The following is a 21,933-nucleotide window of genomic DNA, read 5'->3' on the forward strand; positions in this document are numbered from 1 at the left end:
GTGTTCAGCCTATATAACAAAAGCTGCCAGCACTACAAGAGACAACTTGTGCAAAAAATATAAAAAGTGCAGCGCTAAAACATGAAAATACAACAGCCACCGAAGCCAGTATAAAAAGGCACATGTGCTCATCTCAATGGCTTAGTACCTACAAAGACTCAGACCATGGGTTCAAATCCCATACATGGTATCACCTGCTTAAATTTTGTGCTCATCTCAATGGCTTAGTGGGTAGCACTCCTACCTACAAAGACTCAGACCATGGGTTCAAATCCCAAGAATGGTATTGCCTCCTTAAATTTTGGGTCCATTATCCTGCCTATGCTATTATAACTTGATGCATCATTCAATCCATGCCTTTTGATGTTTACTAAAATTACTGATGAGAGGACTCCGACTTTGACTCTGACGTGCCTTATTATACTGGCTTTGGTGGCTGTTGAGAAACCCTCCTAATTACCATAAGATCAATTGGAGAAGATTGCAGCAAGCCATCTATTCTTGGATGTTTATACAGCACTGTCTGATCCATTTGGTAAAAGCTGAATAGGTCCATACGTTCCGGTAAGCCTCCTTATATTGCATTTGGAGGCAGAAGTCTTTCACAGTAGTGATTCTTCTTGTTTTTTGGGTGATAGATCATCATTATTTGGAATCACAAAGTTTATGTACTCACTTATATGAACTATATAAGAGTTGTCTTATTGTGCTTTTTTTTTTCCCCTTCACTTTTCTTTATTTCATTATTTTCATTTACTATCAATGATTTTGTATTTTCATGTTTTAGCGCTGTCCTTTTAAATGTATATTCTATTTCATTTGCAGCTTGGTTATGTTAGATATTTAGGCCCTGATGGGTTAAGCTTGCCATACATGTATCTTTGTGTAGCCCTCTCTGTTCAATAGAAGCCTCTCATTAGACCGGCTTCTGTTGAACAGTAGTACTGTAAAACTAGGAGTCACTCAGTGCATGCAACCAATGGGCTGCAGCACTGATCAGTATATTCAGATGCTGGCTATCTGAACAGAAAAAAAACGGAGTCATGTATGGCCAGTTTTAATTGCGTTCTACCAAAGAAGAATGAGCAGATCCTACAGTTAAGCAGGCTATACATTACGTTTCAATTAACCAGCGTGTTTAACAAATAAAATGTGCGGACTCGAATATGTGGATGGGGGAATCACTCTTGCTGAGCTATTGTGTTTGCACAGCAGAGAGCCCTCGCCGCTATTAGCACTCAATGATCAGTGTTGCAAGCTATAGCTGTTAACGCTGACTGTCCGGGAAAAAACCCAACATGGTGGTTGTACAGAAGTCGATCGATTGACTTCATTACAAGCAGGGTGCCCATATATCTATCAAATTTTGATCCATGTATGTCCGGCTTTAAGGCAACCTTAGAGCTGTTTTGTGATATTTGAAACAGAGTTAGGGGGTCATTTGAGCTGCATGTGCCCTGATAATCCTATTAAGGCCAAAAATAGGGATTTTTTTTTACTGTGTGAGTCAAAGTAGAAAAGACCTTAGGCGCTTTTGCTGCTACTGGCGTAAAGACATATGACGGCACAGAACCTCTTCCAGCTGGGCAGGTCAGTATGCCTTACAGTTGCTGAATTTCCCACTTTGCCATAAGCACATGGTTGTTACAGTTACACAATGGATTTGCTGACTCTCTTCAATAAATTATTAGCTATGATCAGTGGCTGATAATTCAAATCATTCAAAAAGTGACCCTCATTTTCTCTATGCTACTATCGCAGAGAGCTACAACTCTTCTGACGCTAATCCGCCAGTAAGGCACCTAAAAGTAAGTTTCACATGCGTTTCTGCATGTTTCACATCGGACAGGCCATTTACTTGAATGGGCTGCCCTATGATCAATTGTCGTGCCAAAGAAGCTCAGGGACCAAACTTTGGCCCTGAGGCAGTTGCGTTTTATCGCGCAAAACTCATGGCAAAATTGCACCGCATTTAGGGTGTTATTGAGAATAAATAAACACCCAAACGTGCGTCGTGCATTTTGCCATGATTTGGAATCATGACCAGAATCATGCCAATTCTGCCCATTATTCCTTATCGCCCAAATTAGAGCGAGGCCTAACACATTGCAGTTTTGTGTACCTTTAATTTTCACCCCTTTGAAACAGGCACGGTTTAAATTTACAAATATTTGTTGTTTATTAACTCGGTACAGTTTACGCTTTTATATTTAGTAGGAATTGTGTAAGCTATATTGTGTTTGAGTCTCAATAATGGTTTTAGTATATTTTTACCAAAAATTTAATTTTGATAAACATTTGTGCAGCTGTCATGGGACCCACAAAATTAGTTGCAACATCTTTTAATGAAAAGTTGTATATGAAATATGAAAACCTCCAGATTTTTAGAGTTGCTTATTTAGTTTTATGTACCATTTCTTAAAAGGGCACAGTTTAGAATTTACGTATATTTGTTTTTTTATTAACTCAATACAGTTTTTATTTAATAGATTAAGGGCCTGTTCATACTAGAATGCTGTGTGAGAAACCCATGTTCCGTGACGGTTTCCCGCACAGCCTTGAAATTGCACTGCCCTTGTGATCTGCAGCGGGTGTCAGTGAGAAGTTAATGTCATCCCAAACACAGGCCGCAAAAGCAGTATGTTTGCCCGCTCTGGATCACATGGTACATAAGTACCATGCAATCCGGTTGCATTGTGTTTCTAAAAGTACTGCATGCAATTCACATGCAGTTCCTAGTGTGAATGGGCCATTAGTTTTGTAAGTTATGTTGTGTTTAAGTGCGCTAGTAATGATTTTATTGTATTTTTTCTATCAGATATATCAGTTTGATAGACCTTTGCATAAATATCATGGGACCTACAAAATTAGTAGCACCATCTTTTTATTCTACTGGTCATTTCCTTTCATAAAATGTATGGTTTGAAGTTTTTTTTTTTTTACAAATTCTGCTAAATAAAAAATAGAAAAAAGTGAAATATTGCAAAGATGGTGAGACCAACTGAGGTTTAAAGTGGCAGTGAAAGAGTTAAGGCTGATCAGTTTTACATCTGTACCAATATATCTCTTCTATTTTGATATACCCTTTATTTGTATTTAGGTTACTTTTCACTCTTCATGTCCAACACCTTCAAATCCAGAAAGGTAGGTTTTTTGTCATTAGTCATTTACATCATTTACGTCTGGTCTCACATTCATTTTTTTGGGGGTAATTTTTACTGCTAGAGATTACGGCAAGAATTTAATACTTGTCTATCTGTGTGGACACTGGAGCAGATCCACAGAGATCTGCATCGGCGCAGCGTGTGGGAGATACGCTACGCCGCTGTAACTTACTTTTTTAGACTTCGAATCCACAAAGAATTTGCGCCGTAAGTTACGGCGACGTAGTCTATCTCTCGCGGCGTAAGGGCGCCTAATTCAAATCGGCGAGTAGGGGGCATGTTTCATTTAAATGAAGCGCGTCCCCGCGCCGAATGAACTGCGCATGCGCCGTCCCTAAATTTCCCGCCGTGCATTGCGCTAAATGACGTCGCAAGGACGTCATATTTTTTAACATAGACGTGAATTACGTCCATCCCGATTCACGGACGACTTACGCAAAAAAATTCTAAATAAACGCGGGAACGACAGCCATACTTAACATGGCAAGTCGAACTATACACCGCAAAACACCAGCTTTAACTATACGCCGGAAAAAGCCGACTAGAGACGATGACGGCCGCGCGTACGTTCGTGGATCGTCGGAAATAGCTAGTTTGCATACTCGACGCGGAAAACGACAAGAACTCCACCCAGCGGAAGCCGAAGTATTGCATCTAAGATCCGAAGGCGTACGAAGCCATACGCCTGTCGGATCTTACCCAAATGCCGTCGTATCTTGGTTTGAGGATTCAAACCAAAGATACGACGCGGGAAATTTGAAAGTACGCCGGGGTATCAGTAGATACGGCGGCGTACTCGCTCTGTGGATCTGCCCCACTCTCTCTAATCTCCTCTCTTCTCCTAATTTCCTTCCTTGATTTAATTTCTTCATCTGTATTCTCACTGCTCCTTCCTCTAAACTTCACTTTGGTTTTCAACCCATGCTTGGAAAGCGTTTCTTTCTGAGCCACTTCAGCAAAAATCTATGCATCGTATTAAAAAGGAATTGCATCGAAATGCATAAGTGGGAGGTTTTTTAGGTATTCACATTTTACCGAAGAACTCAACTGGGGGAGATTTACTAAATTGAACAGAATCTGGTGCAGCTGTGCATAGTCACCAATCAGCTTCTAACTTCAGCTTGCTCAATTATACTGGGTTCACACTTGTACGACAGGAAAGCCGTCCTACTTTGGATCCAACTTTGCTCTGCATCTTGAAGCCGACATATGTCTGACTTTCAATGAACACGGATCCGACTTGGATCCCCGCCAATACCAGGCACTGTGTTTGGTATGAATCTTGAGGGGGAACTCCATGCCAAATTTGAAATAAAAAAACAGCATGGTTTCCCCCACGAGAGCATTGGCTTTGAAAATGTTCCCTGTACTACTTTGGTCCGACTTTGATCCTACTTCAGCCCATTGAATATCATTGAAGTCAGATCAAAGTCAGAATGCTGTGTTGCATACGACTTGTGCTCTGATGATCTTGAGGGGGAACTCCATGCCAAATTTTAAATAAAAAAATGGCATGGGTTCCCCCTCCAAGAGCATACCAGGCCCTTGGGTCTGGTATGGATTTCAAGGGGAACCCCCCTACGCTGAAAAAACAGCGTGGGGTCCCCCCAAAATCCATACCAGACCCATATCTGAGCACGTAGCCCGGCCGGTCAGAAAAAAGGGTGGGGACGAGCAAGCGCCCCCCACCTCCTGAACCGTACCAGGCCACATGCCCTCAACATGATGGGTGGGTGCTTTGGGGCAGGGGGGCGCCCTGTGGCCCCCCCACCCCAAAGCACCTTGTCCCCATGTTGATGAGGACAAGGGCCTCTTCCCAACAGCCCTGGCTATTCGTTGTCGGGGTCTGCGGGTGGGGGGCTTATCCAAATCCCGGCCCCCCACCCTATGTGAATGAGTATGGAGTACATCGTACCCCTACCCATTCACCTGGGGGTTTTAAAGTAATTTATAAGGCAGCTCCGGGGGTCTTCTTCCGACTTCGGGGGTCTCTTCCGATTTCTCTGCTCTCTGGCCTCTTCTCCCACTCTCCGGTGTCTTCTCCGCTCTCCGGCCTCTTCTCCCGATTATCCGGTGTCTTCTCCGCGCTCTCTGGTTTTTCTCCCACTCTCCAGTTCTTCTTCCGCTCACCGGTGCATTCTGCCGGGCTCCTCCGCTATCTTCTGGCAGCTCTTTTACAAGTGCGCCCCTTCCCCAAAGCACCCAGCCCCATTTTGAGGGCATGCGGCCTGGTATGGTTCAGGAGGGGGGGGGTGCTCACTCGTCCCCACCCCTTTTCCTGACCTGCCGGGCTGTGTGCTCGGATAAGGGTCTGGTATAGATTTTGGGGGGACCCCACACCGCTTTTTCGGCGTAGGGGGTTCCCTTAAAAATCCTGGTATGCTCTTGGAGGGGGAACCCATGTAGTTTTTTTAATTTAAAATTTGGCGTGGAGTTCCCCCTCAAGATCATCAGAGCACAAGTCACATGGTCTGACTTCAATGATATTCAATGGGCTGAAGTAGGATCAAAGTCGGACCAAAGTAGTACAGGGAGCATTTTCAAAGTCGGACTGACTTGTTTCAGACCAGTTAAAACGTCTCCCATAGGGAAACATTGATTTTCACACGTCATGCGACATGAGCTCCCAATGTCGGAACGTTTGTCGCACCAGTGTGAACCGGGCCTCAATCTTTCACAATAAACCTAGGTTCACATTGGAACGATTTGGCATGCGATTTAACATGTCAAATCGCATGCCAAATCAGCAGCAATTGCCGGCAATGGCACTGTCCGAAGCAATGCAATCTACTCACTTGGGGGTGAACCGCTGGGGGAATCGAGGATGGAAAAGGACCTGGGGGTCCTAGTAGATGATGGGCTCAGCAATGGCATGCAATGCCAAGCTGCTGCTAACAAAGCATACAGAATATTGGCATGCATTAAAAAGGGGATTAACTCCAGGGATAAAGCAATAATTCTCCCACTCTACAAGACTCTGGTCTGGCCTCACCTGGAGTATGCTGTCCAGTTCTGTGCACCAGTCCTCAAGAAGGATGTACTGGAAATGGAACGAGTACAAAGAAGGGCAACAAAGCTAATAAAGGGTCTGGAAGACATTAGCTATGAAGAAAGGTTGCGAGCACTGAACTTATTCTCTCTGGAGAAGAGACGCTTGAGAGGGGATATGATTTCAATTTACAAATATCAGACAGGTGACCCCACAATAGGGATAAAACTTTTTCACGGAAGGGAGTTTAATAAGACACGTGGCCACTCATTAAAATTAGAAGAAAAGAGATTGAACCTTAAACTGTGTAGAGTGTTCTTTACTGTAAGAGCGGCAAGGTTGTGTAATTCCCTTCCACAGGCGGTGGTCTCAGTGGGGGGGGGTCATCGATAGTTTCAAAAAACTATTGGATAAGCACCTGAATGACTGCAACATACAGGGATATACAGGTGGTTCTCAAAAAATTAGCATATTGTGATAAAGTTCATTATTTTAGCATTAGCATATCATGAAAAGGTTCTCTAAACGAGCTCTTAACCTAATCATCTGAATCAACTAATTAACTCTAAACACCTGCAAAAGATTCCTGAGGCTTTTAAAAACTCCCAGCCTGGTTCATTACTCCAAACCGCAATCATGGGTAAGACTGCCGACCTGACTGCTGTCCAGAAGGCCATCATTGACACCCTCAAGCAAGAGGGTAAGACACAGAAAGAAATTTCTGAACGAATAGGCTGTTCCCAGAGTGCTGTATCAAGGCACCTCAGTGGGAAGTCTGTGGGAAGGAAAAAGTGTGGCAGAAAACGCTGCACAACGAGAAGAGGTGACCGGACCCTGAGGAAGATTGTGGAGAAGGACCGATTCCAGACCTTGGGGGACCTGTGGAAGCAGTGGACTGAGTCTGGAGTAGAAACATCCAGAGCCACCGTGTACAGGCGTGTGTAGGAAATGGTGCTTCAGGTGCCGCATTCCCCAGGTCAAGCCACTTTTGAACCAGAAACAGCGGCAGAAGCGCCTGACCTGGGCTACAGAGAAGCAACACTGGACTGTTGCTCAGTGGTCCAAAGTACTTTTTTCGGATGAAAGCAAATTTTGCATGTCATTCGGTAATCAAGGTGCCAGAGTCTGGAGGAAGACTGGGGAGAGGGAAATGCCAAAATGCCTGAAGTCCAGTGTCAAGTACCCACAGTCAGTGATGGTCTGGGGTGCCATATCAGCTGCTGGTGTTGGTCCACTGTGTTTTATCAAGGGCAGGGTGAATGCAGCTAGCTATCAGGAGATTTTGGAGCACTTCATGCTTCCATCTGCTGAAAAGCTTTATGGAGATGAAGATTTAATTTTTCAGCACGACCTGGCACCTGCTCACAGTGCCAAAACTACTGGTAAATGGTTTACTGACCATGGTATTACTGTGCTCAATTGGCCTGCCAACTCTCCTGACCTGAAACCCATAGAGAATATGTGGGATATTGGGAAGAGAAAGTTGAGAGACGCAAGACCCAACACTCTGGATGAGCTTAAGGCCGCTACCGAAGCATCCTGGGCTTCCATAACACCTCAGCAGTGCCACAGGCTGATTGCCTCCATGCCACGCCGCATTGAAGCAGTCATTTCTGCAAAAGGATTCCCGACCAAGTATTGAGTGCATAACTGAACATAATTATTTGAAGGTTGACTTTTTTTTTATTAAAAACACTTTTCTTTTATTGGTCGGATGAAATATGCTAATTTTTTGAGATAGGAATTTTGGGTTTTCATGAGCTGTATGCCAAAATCATCAATATTAAAACAATAAAAGGCTTGAACTACTTCAGTTGTGTGTAATGAATCTAAAATATATGAAAGTCTAATGTTTATCAGTACATTACAGAAAATAATGAACTTTATCACAATATGCACATTTTTTGAGAACCACCTGTATAATCGCATACATAGGGTGGACTTTATGGACTTGTGTCTTTCTTCAACCTCATCTACCATGTCACTATGATGCGACGCTGGATTTTTGGCACCGCATTGATTCCCAAAAGTAGTTTCTGTACTACTTTTGGCGACTTCAGCAACCCGCACAAATGTCTCTGAAATCGCCTCCGAAATCGGGACTGACATCTGAACTTGCACGATTTCATTCACACTATCAGTGTGAACCTGGGCTAAAACCTAAAAGCTGATTGGTTACTATGCACAGCTGCACCAGATTCTGTGTGCACTAGTTTTAGTAAATCTCCCCCAGTGTCACAGATGGAAGCTGTATTATGTATAATGAATGTAAATTAAAGGAGGATACTGTAGCAGAGGGTCTGGTCTGGAGCTAACAGAAGCCTGTATACATACAAAATCAAATCGGGCTTAGAGAATTTTGCCATTGAAAGATCCCAGTAAAGGGATGTTTTGCAAACCCTCCTTTCTTTAGTTAAGTGCACTTCTTAGAGAGAAGTGCACTTAAAGTGAGTCTGCCGCCAGGCTAGGACATTCAAAAATATACACTTTCTTTACAAGCAGTGCCCATGATTTAAAACAAGCCCTCACTGCGGAGGAAATCATCCTCATAATTTCCAACAGAAGCACTCAAATCCTCTTTGGTGTTTTATAGTAAGATCAGCTCACACTGTTCACCTCTCTGAGCAGTGAATTAGTAGCTTCCCAGTCTTATAATCTGTCATAGAAACACAGAGCAGATATTGTGGCAGGTGACAGTGAGCTGAGCTGCTGCTGGGAGATAAGAACTCCAGTTCTGCTGTTGACAAATTTAAGGATGAATTGCTCCACAGTTTCTGCAGCAGTGATTAGTAAGGGCTTGTTCTAAAGATCATTTACTTCTTGTTAATATATATTAATACATAATCTGGCTGTAAGTGCACTTTAACGTGGATGTAAACCCTCACACATATACACAGTAAAGTGAACATACAGAGATGAAACAAATCTCCCTACATAAGTTTTACATGTATATCTGCTGTCTTCAGCTTTATATAAACTTTAGTGCAGATTGTTTTACAGATTGTTTCTTCCTGTTCAGCACTGGAACTGGATTATTGGCATACAGCCAAGACAGCTGATTGAAGGAAAGGCACACACACCCCATTCCACATTGGCAAAGGAAGGAAGTAATGTGCAGAGCTCCGCTCTGAATTGAGCAGCACTCTGTTAATCTATTTATAGAAACCTCCCACAACACAAACTTCAGGCTGCTTTTATCTCCTGTCTCTGAGAACTTGTCAGAAGGCTGATAACAGAGCAACACAAACACACATGTCTCAGTGCTTTGCAAAGAGATGAGAAAACACTACAGATATATGTTCCCAGCTCAAATTTAATGAATTGGGTTTACATCCACTTGAAGGAATTTAACCACTTAAGCCCCGGACCTTTAGGCAGCTAAATGCCCAGGCCAGGTTTTGCGATTTGGCACTGCGTCGCTTTAACTGACAATTGCGCGGTTGTGCGACCTGGCTCCCAAACAAAATTTACGTCCTTTTTTCCCCACAAATAGAGCTTTCTTTTGGTGGTATTTGATCACCTCTGCGGTTTTTATTTTTTGCGCTATAAACAAAAATAGAGCGACAATTTTGAAAAAAATTCAATTTTTTTTACTTTTTGCTATAATAAATATCTAAAGCAATGGTGAATTTGCGCTTCCCTAGAAAAAAATGTGCTATGATAAAACAAAGAACAAGAAATGGTGATAATAAAGGAATATAATTAGGTTGGGCAGGACAACACCTGCTAATTAGCTTCAACTTATTCAGTGAAGAGGATGTGAATTTATATATAAAAACATAAGTGTGCGTGTGTATAAAGAAAACTTGGTAAATATTGGGACAGAGGAAAACTCTGAGTAGGTGCTGCAAACTAAGTATTGCTGAAATAGACAGCAATAGAAGGAGTGGTATTAGGTGACAAATAGTGTATAGCGCAACCCTCAAAAAGAAAAAAAAGAAATTAAATTAATAATTTTGTTGTGAGCATATAGTGAAATATCAACTGAAAATTGAAAAAACGGACAAACTGATACACTGTATCCACTAGCAATCAGTCAGGATAGTAATTCTCAGATGTAATTTTCAGCTGTAATAAACATATGGTGCACTGATCTGGATGAAAGCACTGTGTCGTTGGCTTGGCAAACAGTGAAATAAACCTTTTCACACGCAGACCAATGCATCAACCTGAGAGACAATCACAGGGTTAACAGTTCTCAACTATGATAGTCATATAGTCCCCTTGATCTAAATGAAAGCGCTGTGTCACTGGTTTAACAGACAGTATGGTAAGAAAGCTTTCATACACAGATCAATGTATCAAACTGGGAGACAGTTATAAGGTGGGGAATTCTTGAATGAAATGATCATATGGTCCCCTGAAAGCGCTGAGTCATTGATTCAGCAATGTTTCACACACCGATCAAAGTATCAAACTAGAAGACAATCACAGGGCTATCAGTTCTCAATTAAAATGAAACACATATTCCCCTGATCTGTATAAGATCGCTGAGTCACTGGTTTAGCAGATATGGTAACTAAATTATCCACATAAGAAACAATGTATCAACTGGAAAGTAAAATAAACACAAGGCTGACAGTTCTCAAATGAAAGAGGATAGTCCGCTGGTCTAATTAGGAGCGCTGAATCATTGCCTGGCAAACAAAGTGAATGAATCTTCTAAGCAGAAAACGATGTGTCAGCTGAAACTCAATCACAGAGCTGGCGGTTCTCACAGACTATAGGTTCAAACAGTAAATTCACTGGATCATTTGGCAGAAAATATAGATGAATCTTCCACACAGTAGTACTTCAGCATACAGGAAATAATAATTGAAAAGTGAGCAAGGTGGCTCCTTACCACAGAAGATATAATAAATATCCCCCAAAAACATATATTAATTTTTTTTTCCTCAGTTTAGGCCGATACGTATTCTTCTACCTATTTTTGGTAAAAAAATCGCAATAAGCGTTTATTGATTGGTTTGCACAAAATTTATAGCATTTACAAAATAGGGGATAGTTTTATTGCATTTTTATATATTTTTTTTTTTTTACTACTAATGGCGGCGATCTGCGATTTTTTTTTTTTTTTTTGTGACTGCGACATTATGGCGGACACTTCTGACAATTTTGACACATTTTTGGGACCATTGTCATTTTCACAGCAAAAAATGCATTTAAATTGCATTGTTTATTGTGAAAATGACAGTTGCAGTTTGGGAGTTAACCACAGGGGGCGCTGAAGGAGTTCAGCTTCACCTAGTGTGTGTTTACATCTGTAGGGGGGTGTGGCTGTAGGTCTGACGTCATCGATCGAGTCTCCCTATAAAAAGGATGACTCAATCGATGCAGCCGCCACAGTGAAGCACGGGGAAGCCGTGTTTACATACGGCTCTCCCCGTTCTTCATCTCCGGGGAGCGATCGTGAGGGGGCCGCGCCCTCATCCCGGATCGCTCCCTGAGGCTTACCGACCGCCGCATGTACTGGGGGGGGGGGGTCCTGATCGGACCCGCGGAAAGACAGCGACGTGCGGGCACATCATTCTGCCTGTCCATGCCATTTTGCCGACGTATATGTACATGCGGCGGTCGTTAAGCGGTTAAAGTGATTCTTAATCCTAATAGTGAGCCCACCTCTAAATTATATTGCACACTATCGGCCACTGATTTACACTGAATATGTTTTGAATGATTTATTACTAAAGCAGTAGTGAAGTCTCCAGCCAAAATTCAGTCTTTTGGTTGGGTAATGAGCTTTAAAAAATCTGCTCTCCAACTTTCCCTTTGTCTAGAATACTTTGTCCCCATTCTTACATTTATTTCATCCAGAAAACAAACTGATTTCTCCCAGATCTCATGCTCTTGCCTGGACAAATTCCAGGCATGGTATATTTTTACATGGTTACAGTGGTCCAGCTTGGACCAAGGTTCATCCTGCTTAAAGATACACTATTGCTAGACAACTCATCTAAAGAGTTTACATCCTAAAGCAAGGGTTCGCAAAATTTGGAGTACAGCGTACCAACAAATGTTTTCAAAGAAATTGAGAGTGCTGGTTATATATATAACAAAAAGGTCAAAATTACACTATCACAAAAAATAACAGCTTACCTGTAAAATCCTTTTCTTCGAGTACATCACGGGACACAGAGCTGCACAGTAATTACTATGTGGGTCATAGACCTACCTTTAGGTGATGGACACTGGCAAACCCAAGGCAGGAAGTCCCCTCCCTTATATAACCCCTCCCATACCGGGAATGCCTCAGTTTTTGTAACAAAGCAATAAGTATCCCTAGAAGAGGGGCTGGAGCTCTGTGTCCCGTGATGTACTCGAAGAAAAGGATTTTACAGGTAAGCTGTTATAAAAATCCTATTTTCTTTTTCGTACATAACGGGACACAGAGCTGCATAGCCACATCAATACAGGCCAATTTTCAGCTTTCAGCGCTCTCGCATTTTCAATGACAATTGCACGGTCATGCTACGTTGTGCACACATGGAATCTTTATCATTTTGTTTTCACAAATAGAGCTTTCTTTTGGTGGTATTTATCCACGACTGTTTTTTTTTGCGATATAAGCGAAGAAAGAGCGAAACTTTGGAAAAAAAATTATATTTTCTTTATTCTATTTTAAAAGAAATCCAATGTTGTCATATATTTAAGCTAAAAATGTATTCTGCTATGTCTTTGGTAAAAAAATCCAGTTAAGTGTATAATAATTGGTTTGTGTGATCACGGACATATGTACGCAAATGATCATGTACAGATGTGCGCAAGTGATCACGGACATATGTGTGCAGATAATCATTGGGACATATGATTTTACTGTTACATATGTGGGGGACATGTGTTTTTACTGTGTGGGGACATGTTTGTGTGTGTGTGTGGGGACATGTGTGTGTGTGGGGACATGTGTGTGTGGGGACGTGTGTGTGTGTGGACATGTGTGTGTGTGTGGGGACATGTGTGTGTGTGTGTGTGGGGACATGTGTGTGTGTGTGTGTGTGGGGACATGTGTGTGTGTGTGTGTGTGGGGACATGTGTGTGTGTGTGGGGACATGTGTGTGTGTGTGTGGGGACATGTGTGTGTGTGTGGGGACGTGTGTGTGTGGGGACGTGTGTGTGTGTGTGTACGTGTGTGGGGACATGTGTGTGTGTGTGTGTGTGTGTGTGTACATGTGTTTTGGGGACATTGTGTAATGACATGTGTGTTTTACATTGTTTGTTTACATGTGTGTTACTAGGCTGGTGATCAGTGTGTAAAAAGCTGTAAAAAACAGCTCATATACACTGATCACCAGCCGGTTGCAGCGTTCCGCTCTCCTCTCCTCACCGACAAATAATGTGTGAGGAGAGCCGATCGCTTAGCAACCAGCTCTCTGTTTACATCACATGATGGCTGTGATTGGACAAGGCCGTCATGTGATCAGGAGGGCCGACTTAAGAAGTGAGCCTGTCAATTCTTTATTCCTGGAATGAAGACCGCAGATAAGGAAGGAACATGCCTCTCTGCCCAAAACGGGATATGGTTAACCTTATTTTGGGCTGCGCGACTCCTGGTGCCCCCTTGGTGATTGATATAGACCAGTGATGTGGCATTGTCGGATTGAATCCTGACAGGGCAATTCTGCAACCGGAGTTCCAGGATGTTGATGGGTAAAACCTGCTCGATGTTTGACTATCTGCCCTGAACAGTCGTGTCTTCTAGAACTGCTCCCCAGCCCGAAAGGCTGGCATCCATAGTAACCACTTTCCAGGTGACTGGAATGAAAGACTTCCCCTTCTGCAGATTTCTGGACACCAACCACCAATTGAGGCTGTGACGCACCTTTGAAGTCAGGCCCATAGGGAAGTCCAGAGCTTTGATCTTTATGTTCCAAGTGGAGAGGATACTGTTTTGTAACATTCTTGAATGAAATTGAGCACATGGAACGGCTTTGAATGAGGCCACCATCTTTCCTAACAACCTCATGCAGAGACGAGTGGAGGGGTCTTTTTTTAAATTGACCACCTGGACCTGCTCTTTTATAGATCTGACCTTTGCCTAGGGCAAAAAAAACTTCTTCTGATCTGTGTCTATGATCAGACTCAAGTACTCCAGCCTCCTCACTGGTTGTAGAGATGACTTCTCTAAATTGAGAATCCAACCCAAGTATCTCAGGTACCTGACCGTGCTGAGGATACCCTTGTTCAAGCGGGCTACTGACCGATCTACTAACAGTAGGTTGTCCAAGTATGGTATTACTGTTATACCTTGCGCTCTGAGCCTGGCCAGGAGTGGGGCCAGAACCTTGGTAAACACCCGGGGTGCAGTAGCTAGGTCGAAAGGCAAGGCTACAAACTGATACTGGTGCTGCTCTACCTCAAAGCGCAGGAACTTTTGGTGAGCAGGGAAAATAGGTATGTGCAGATACATGTCCTTGATGTCGATTGATGCTAGTAGCTCTCTGTCGGAAGAAATAGGAACCAACCTTGTCAGTATCGCCGCTTCCCTGCGCGCATGCACGGCGGAACGGCGCTTCAGCACACGCGTGTGTGTGGTCCAATGGAATGGCGTGCATGCATGCGCACTGGCGCTCACATAACGTGAGCTCCCTTGCTGGCCTGTAAAAAATCTGCTCAATTCCATAAGCAAATCACTGGTTTATCTCTCAGCTTCCTGTGTTCCTTGTTCCTGCTTTCTGCCTTCTGATTACCCGTTGTGACCCAGATTGACCTTGACCTACTCTGATCTCCCCCTGGACCTGACCCTTGGCTTGCTTCACGGACTCTGCTTCCAGTCTCCTGTGCTTGACCCTCAGCCTGCTTAAGGACTTTGCCTCCAGTCTTCTGTGTGTGACCCTCAGCCTGCTTACAGACCCTGCCTCCAGTCTCCTGTGTTCGACTCTCAGCCTGCTTACGGGCTTGCCTCCAGTCTTCTGCGTTTGACCCTTGGCCTGCTTACGGATTTAAATAGAGAGAAAAGAATGTATCGTCGAGCAGAGTGGTACTGCGGATACATTAAGATAAGTGTGCCGGGTCCTAATATAAATGTTAAAGAAGAAGAATGCAAAGGGCTATTCATGGACTTTATAGGCACAGTAATGGACAAAGTTTTATCAAAAAGTATAACAAGGGGGGCGTGGCCTGGACAGGCATGTGAGCGGACGCTTGGCACGGAGCTCCCGCTATTGACCCTGCATCGATCCTTCCCGCAGCGATCCTGCACCGCAAAAAAGAGCTGACAGACTCACCCCACCTTCCTCCACATAGCGGTGACCACACGGAGTCCTCCCCGATCCTCGAGATGGCCCGTAGAGGCGACAAGGAAGCGGCAGCGGTGGCGGCCCTGGCCCTCCAAGATGGCGCCGGCTCCGTCCTCCCTCAGAGAGCTATGCGTGGCTGGGAGACGCACAAGGAGACGGGTAAGCCGGCTAAGACCCAAAAACAGCAGGGGAGGGAGCAGCCCAAAGACATGCTGTATTATGCCCAAAAGCTACAGGGCCCGAGCTGCTCCCCTTCCCCTCAGCTACCGACGCCATTACATGAGGCCGGGGGGCAAGATGGCGCCTCTGCCCTGGACGACACACTACCCCTTGAGGTGTCCCAAGAACAGATAGACCTGTTTGAGAGGCCAGATGATGCTCCACAGCCCACGCTGAGTGAGATCCTGCAGGCAGTGCAACGCTGCACCACGTCTGTGACTGCATCAGTAGACGGCCTAAAGCTGCAATTTGGGGCCCTGACGGAAACAGTGTCATTTATCTGGCACGACATCCAGAAAATCAGAGAACGCACCACGGCGGTGGAGGGGCGAGTTAGCGAGGTGGAGGACCAGATGCCCCCCCTCATCAGAGATACCAGAACAGCGCTGCAGCAAGCGGGCCAGGCGAACGCAAAGACGGATGACATCGAGAACCGCCTCCGAAGGAACAACGTCCGTATAGTTGGGCTCCCGGAGAAGGTGGAGGGACGGGACCCCACGGCATTCGTGGAGTCATGGCTCCAAGAGATGTTTGGTGCAGAAGCATTTACTACACTTTTTGCGGTGGAGAGGGCACACCGCACGCCACCCAGACCTCTCCCGCCTGGTAATCCGCCGAGGCCCATGCTAGCCAGGCTTCTCAATTACAGGGACAGAGAAATAGTGCTCAGACTGGCGCGGGAGAAGGGGTCTGTACACTACAATGGAGCAAGTGTCTCATTCTACCCGGATTTCTCTGCAGAAGTACAGCGCAGGAGAGCTAAATTTGCTGATATAAAGAAGCGCCTACAAAAAATTCCAGTAACATACGCCATGCTGTACCCAGCCAAATTGAGAGTCACAGTCAGAGGCTAGGCCACCTTCTTTGAATCCGCAGCGGACGCTGCGGATTGGCTGGACCGCAACGAACAAGATTTGCGCAGGAGGAGGGAAGTGGACGAGGGGGACTGAAGCACCAAACTACACTCTGTGGACTAGGTATGACACCTGTTGTGGGAATTACCTGTTATTGTTATTTTTAAATGCGGGACATTGCTATTTTTCTTTCCAGCTGTGTTTTGGGCAGCGTGAGCTCAGAGCTGTTGTACAATGACCCTTCCAAAGTTGGAATCAGAGCGGCAGCGGGGGAGGCCCCCCCTTTATGTCGCGCACGTTACACCACGACCTCAAGGTCGGGAGTGGACTGTTAGGTGCCAGGTTGGCACGGAGTCCCGGAGACAATGTTGTCTCACTTATGTTTTTCTGCTGTTTTTTGCTCACTTCACTACACTTTATGCTGCTTCCCCTCCCCCCTATTATACTTTTTATGCCTCCACCCACGTTGCACATGGACTGTTACAAATGGGCATGCATCATTTTTTCTGGACCCCAGTTTTCGAAGAGGACTTGTGACACTGCCGCCATGCGGCGTTACCGTTAATCCCCACCAGATATGGCTACCACAACCATAGTATCATGGAATGTCCGTGGTGTCAATGATCCCTTGAAACGTACTATGATTGGCTCGTGCTTGAGGAAGTTCCATCCCGCTGTGGTAGGTCTCCAGGAGACGCACCTCACGAAGGACACCATTGGGTGCCTAGGATTTTCCTGGGTGGGCAAGGCATACCACTCCACACACACCTCCTACTCACGGGGGGTGAGTGTTTTGGTTCACAAATCCTTGGCCTACCAGGAAATAGACTCGGTAATAGACTCCCAAGGGAGATATGTTTTTTTGTATTGCAAACTCTATACTGTGACAATGATACTTGCTTTTGTATATATTCCCCCCCTTCTCTAGAGAGGTTATACAATGTCTCCTGTCATACTTAGCAGATAAGCTTGATATGCCTGTTGTGATTATGGGGGACTTTAATGGATGCCTGGACCCTAGGCTAGATAGACATCCGCCAGCCATACCACCACTGGGGGGCAGAGGTACCATTTTGAGCCGCCTGCTAGCGGAGGTGGGCTGGATTGATGTTTGGAGAGCCAGACACCCGACGACCAAACAATTTTCTTGCTTTTCTAAGACCCATGGGTCGCTTTCACGCATAGACCTTTGCGTGGGGTCCACCCAGGTTCTGCACATGGTATCCAAGTTGGAATACCTCCCTCGAGGAGTATCAGACCACTCACCCCTGGCAGTACACCTTGTTACCCGCCCGGCCTCCTCCTTACCTAGAGCACCCTGGAAATTGAACGCATTCTGGTTAAAACTCTTCACCTCACATGAGCGAATAGGGCAGCAGATAGGAAAATACTTTGCGGACAATGGCCAAGTGGGTGGCGCAGTCGAGGTGTGGGATGCATTTAAGGCCTGTCTTAGGGGCACATTCATAGCTGAAATCGCAGCAGTTAAACGTAATTCTGCAGCACTTCTGGAGCAGGTCGGGGATCAGGTGCAGAGACTGGAACTACAGTACGTGACAGACCCCTCGGACTCCGCGAGGGAGGCTTGGATGTCGGGCCAGGATTCCCTGGACCGGCTGAGAGCGTCCACCGCGGAAAAAAAACGCTTTTTCACCAAACAGGCTTACTACGAGGAGGGGGAAAAGACCGGCAGGTTATTGGCCAGGATCGCCAGATCCCAGCAGGCGTCCCCGGCCATTGGAGCGATTCGTAACTCTCAGGGGCGGCTAGTGAATGATCCAGAGCAGATAGTCGCCGTGTTGGCGACCTTCTACATTGATTTGTATAAACCCTGTGACGACTACCCTGATAGTGAGCTACAGACGTACATAGACGATGTGACCCTCCCGGTGTTGTCCCGACAAGCACGCGCTGCGATGGACGCTCCCCTGACCCTTGACGAACTAACGGAGGCGGCCGCCTCCTTCCCTACCTGTAAGGCTCCGGGAGACGATGGCATCCCTATGGAGGTCTACACCCAATACGGGGGGGAGATTCTCCCCAAGCTGCTAGAGGTTTTCAACGCTGCTTTTGAACAGGGGAAGCTCCCCCCATCCATGACAAGGGCCAACATCATTCTTTTGTTAAAACCAGGCAAAGACCCCCTTGACCCAGGCTCGTACAGGCCCATATCCCTGCTGCAGAGCGACGTAAAAATTCTAGCCAAAGTACTGGCCATGAGGGTTAATAAGATCATCCTATCCATAATCCACCCAGACCAGGCAGGTTTTATGCCCCGCAGCTCCACCGCCACCAATCTCCGCCGCTTGTACCTAAACATGCAGACCCCCTCGGATTCCGTCGGCCAAAGGGCACTGTTGTCACTTGATGCCAATAAGGCTTTCGACAGTGTCGGCTGGCGGTATCTGTGGGCGGTATTGGCCAAGTTTGGCTTTGGCCCCAATTTTCTAAAATGGGTGAGACTATTGTATGACGCGCCCCAGGCGGCCATACGGTTGTCGGACCGGATGTCTCCTGCCTTCGCTTTGGGCAGGGGGACCAGGCAGGGTTGCCCCCTGTCCCCTTTGCTCTTCGCCCTGGCGATTGAGCCCCTGGCGGCTCTGGTACGGGATTGCCCAGCAGTAAAGGGCTTCCGCTACGGAGACATGCATGAGAAGCTCATGTTGTATGCAGATGACATGCTCCTGTTTTTGGAAGATGCTGGGGATTCCCTGAGCCAGGTGATGTCCCTTGTGGTGAGGTTTGGACATTTCTCGGGCCTCACCATCAACTGGACTAAATCCGCGCTGATGTTCTTGGACGGACCTCCTATGACCGAGGGCGGCCCCTCAACCCCCGTCCCGATAGTGCCCTCTTTTAAATACCTGGGGGTACATGTGTCCCCCAATGTGACTGACTATAGCAGATTGAATATCTTTCCCCTATTGACCAGGTTTAGAGACAAAATCCACGTATGGAATAGGTTGCAAATGTCCCTCGCGGGTAAGACTAATCTCATCAAAATGATCCTGATGCCGCAGTTACTATACCTGCTCCACAATTCCCCAATAGTTATCACCCTTAAAACTTTTAGAGTGGTAAACTCGCTCTTTAGACAACTGCTATGGCACACTAGAGCCCCCAGGATAAAACTGGAGCAATTGCAACGCCCCAAGGAGGGAGGGGGGCTGGCACTTCCTAACCCATGGATCTACTACCTAGCTGCGCAGCTACAACACCTGATTGGTGCCATGTCCCCGGTCCCGGCGGGTTCCTCGGCCAGGCTTCTGCTGTTTGGCACTGGGGCCCGGTCGATACCGGAGGGTCTAGAGGCTCAGCACTTTCAGAAGCCCAATAGGAAAATGCCCACATATGTACTTACCCAGAAGGTGTGGAATAAGGTGAGGCAGCTGCAGGGGGTCACGGGGTTTACTGAATTTAGCCCGATATGGGATAACAACACGTTCACTGAACTGGCCAAACTGGATCAGGGTCCCAGGTGGCGCCTTAGAGGTGTCGCCCTCCTCAAACAGATTTTTCGTAGGGGCACACTGCTCCCATTTGACACTTTAAGGTCCAGGTATGCGCTTCCACAAAACATGCTCTTTTACTACGTCCAGCTGCAACATGCAATAAGGGCCCAGGGGAGTGCGGTGGAGTGGGCTCAGTCCCCCACTCCGGTATTCCGCATCCTGCGGGACGCCTCAGAGACAAAGGGCATTATCTCGCAGTGCTACAATATGCTACTTGACTCGTTCTTGGAAGGACACCCCATGAAGGTGGCAGATCAGTGGGAGGCGGACGTTGGGCCATTGACAGGAGACATGTGGGAGGAGGCGATGCAGGTGGTAAACAGGTGCTCCCTAAACGTTGCACAAAAGGTATCGCAATTATACATCCTATTACGGGTCCACTACACCCCGGTGAAGCTCTTTAAAATGGGCAGGGTCCCCGACCCCTTGTGCAACAGGTGCAGGGTAGGAACGGGTGACTTGATCCACCTGCTCTGGCGCTGCCCCAAACTACATAGGTTCTGGAGGGAGGTCCTGGACACGCTTAACTCTGTCTTCCAGACCTCTGTTCCCCTGGAACCGGTCTATTGCCTGCTAGGAGTGTTGGAGGGAACGGTGGCGGAGGAGATGACTAGAATGGCATTTAATAGAGCTTTATTCCAGGCCAGAAAGGTCATTCTCTTGAAATGGAAGCTGGAGGTACCCCCCACGTTTAAACTATGGGTGACACATATGGGCAAGATGCTCGTGATGGAAAAATATATATATCAGCACAGGGGTAGGGCGGGCAAGTTTGACAAAATATGGGATGCATGGCTAGCCACACCAGGTCTGAGCCCTGTGGAGCTCGTCCAGACGAGATTGCTAGGAGGCAACTAAACCCGTTAGAACTGGGAGAGTGGGATGAGAGGGCGCAATATAAAGCAGACTGTATTCATGCATGTTCCGAACGAAGAGATGTATGTGAAGTGTAATGTTTGTAACCTGTATGAGATGTCATACTGTTGATTTCATGCTTGTTCTGTGAGCAATAAAAACTTTTTTGATATAAAAAAAAAAAAAAAAAAGTATAACAAGTTTTATTTAATACAATTAGCATAGAAAGATAGTTCCCAGAGAACTTAAAATAACATCATACTTAACCTCCCTGGCGGTATGATTATTTCAGAAAAAAGGTGCTGAAAGCGGTACCATTATTTGCAAGGAAATTTGGCGGTTTATACTGTAGGCCTGTAATTCTTAGGAATAATTCACTTAAATCTGACCAAACAAGAGACTAATAGGCATCCCGGGTATGACATTTTTTTAAAAACAAAATTATAAACTAAATTATAATATAATAAATAATTATAAATAATTATAACAAATAATAATATAATTCTAATAAAAATTATTCAATAATGTAATCAACTCAAAATCACTGAAATTTGCTCAGTTGCAGAATTGTTGCTGTCATTATTTTTTTTTTTTTTATGACGAATTTCCCCACAAATCGCTATCGCACAATTCTGCAAGAGATTATAATTTATTATCGCTGTTTTCTAGCTGATCTAAAACCATTTTTGACATAAAGGGACACTTTTGGTTGCTATGGACAATCTACAGTTTGCAGGGAGAAAGAACTGTTTTTATTATATAAAAGAACATGTAGGGCACTGGGCAGACCACTAGGGACAAGGGGGTGTGTATTTTTTACATACAGTACTGTAATCTATAAGATTACAGTATACTGTATGTATAGTGTTTGTTTACCCTTTTTAATTTGGCGCCGATCTCCGCCCCCGTGCGTCGTAACGTCGCAGGGAACGGAGATCGGCAGCACAGGAGGACACTGTGTGAATCGAGCGAGGTCCCGCTCGCTCACACAGCGCGGTGGCATCGCTGGATCCAGGAACAAGGTAAGCCAGCGCGCACTGCAGGCTCTGCATAGCTACCCCGAGCGTGACTCGGGGATACCGATTTCAACACAAAAAATCCACCCCG

The 21,933-nt window shown here is 45.6% G+C and overlaps 1 protein-coding gene across 2 annotated transcripts in view; it reads left to right on the forward strand.

The window, feature by feature from the left end:
• The window catches only part of LOC120937509 (interferon-induced, double-stranded RNA-activated protein kinase-like), a 349,209-nt gene that overhangs the window by 186,370 nt on the left and 140,906 nt on the right, over positions 1 to 21,933 (forward strand). For both annotated transcript variants that reach the window (XM_040350786.1, XM_040350787.1), the window contains exon 16: positions 3,101 to 3,144. In XM_040350786.1, coding sequence (XP_040206720.1) covers positions 3,101 to 3,144 — 44 coding nt within the window. The remainder of the gene's footprint in view (positions 1 to 3,100; positions 3,145 to 21,933) is intronic.

Source organism: Rana temporaria, chromosome 4 (genome assembly GCF_905171775.1).
Source record: "Rana temporaria chromosome 4, aRanTem1.1, whole genome shotgun sequence".
Lineage (NCBI taxonomy): Eukaryota > Metazoa > Chordata > Amphibia > Anura > Ranidae > Rana > Rana temporaria.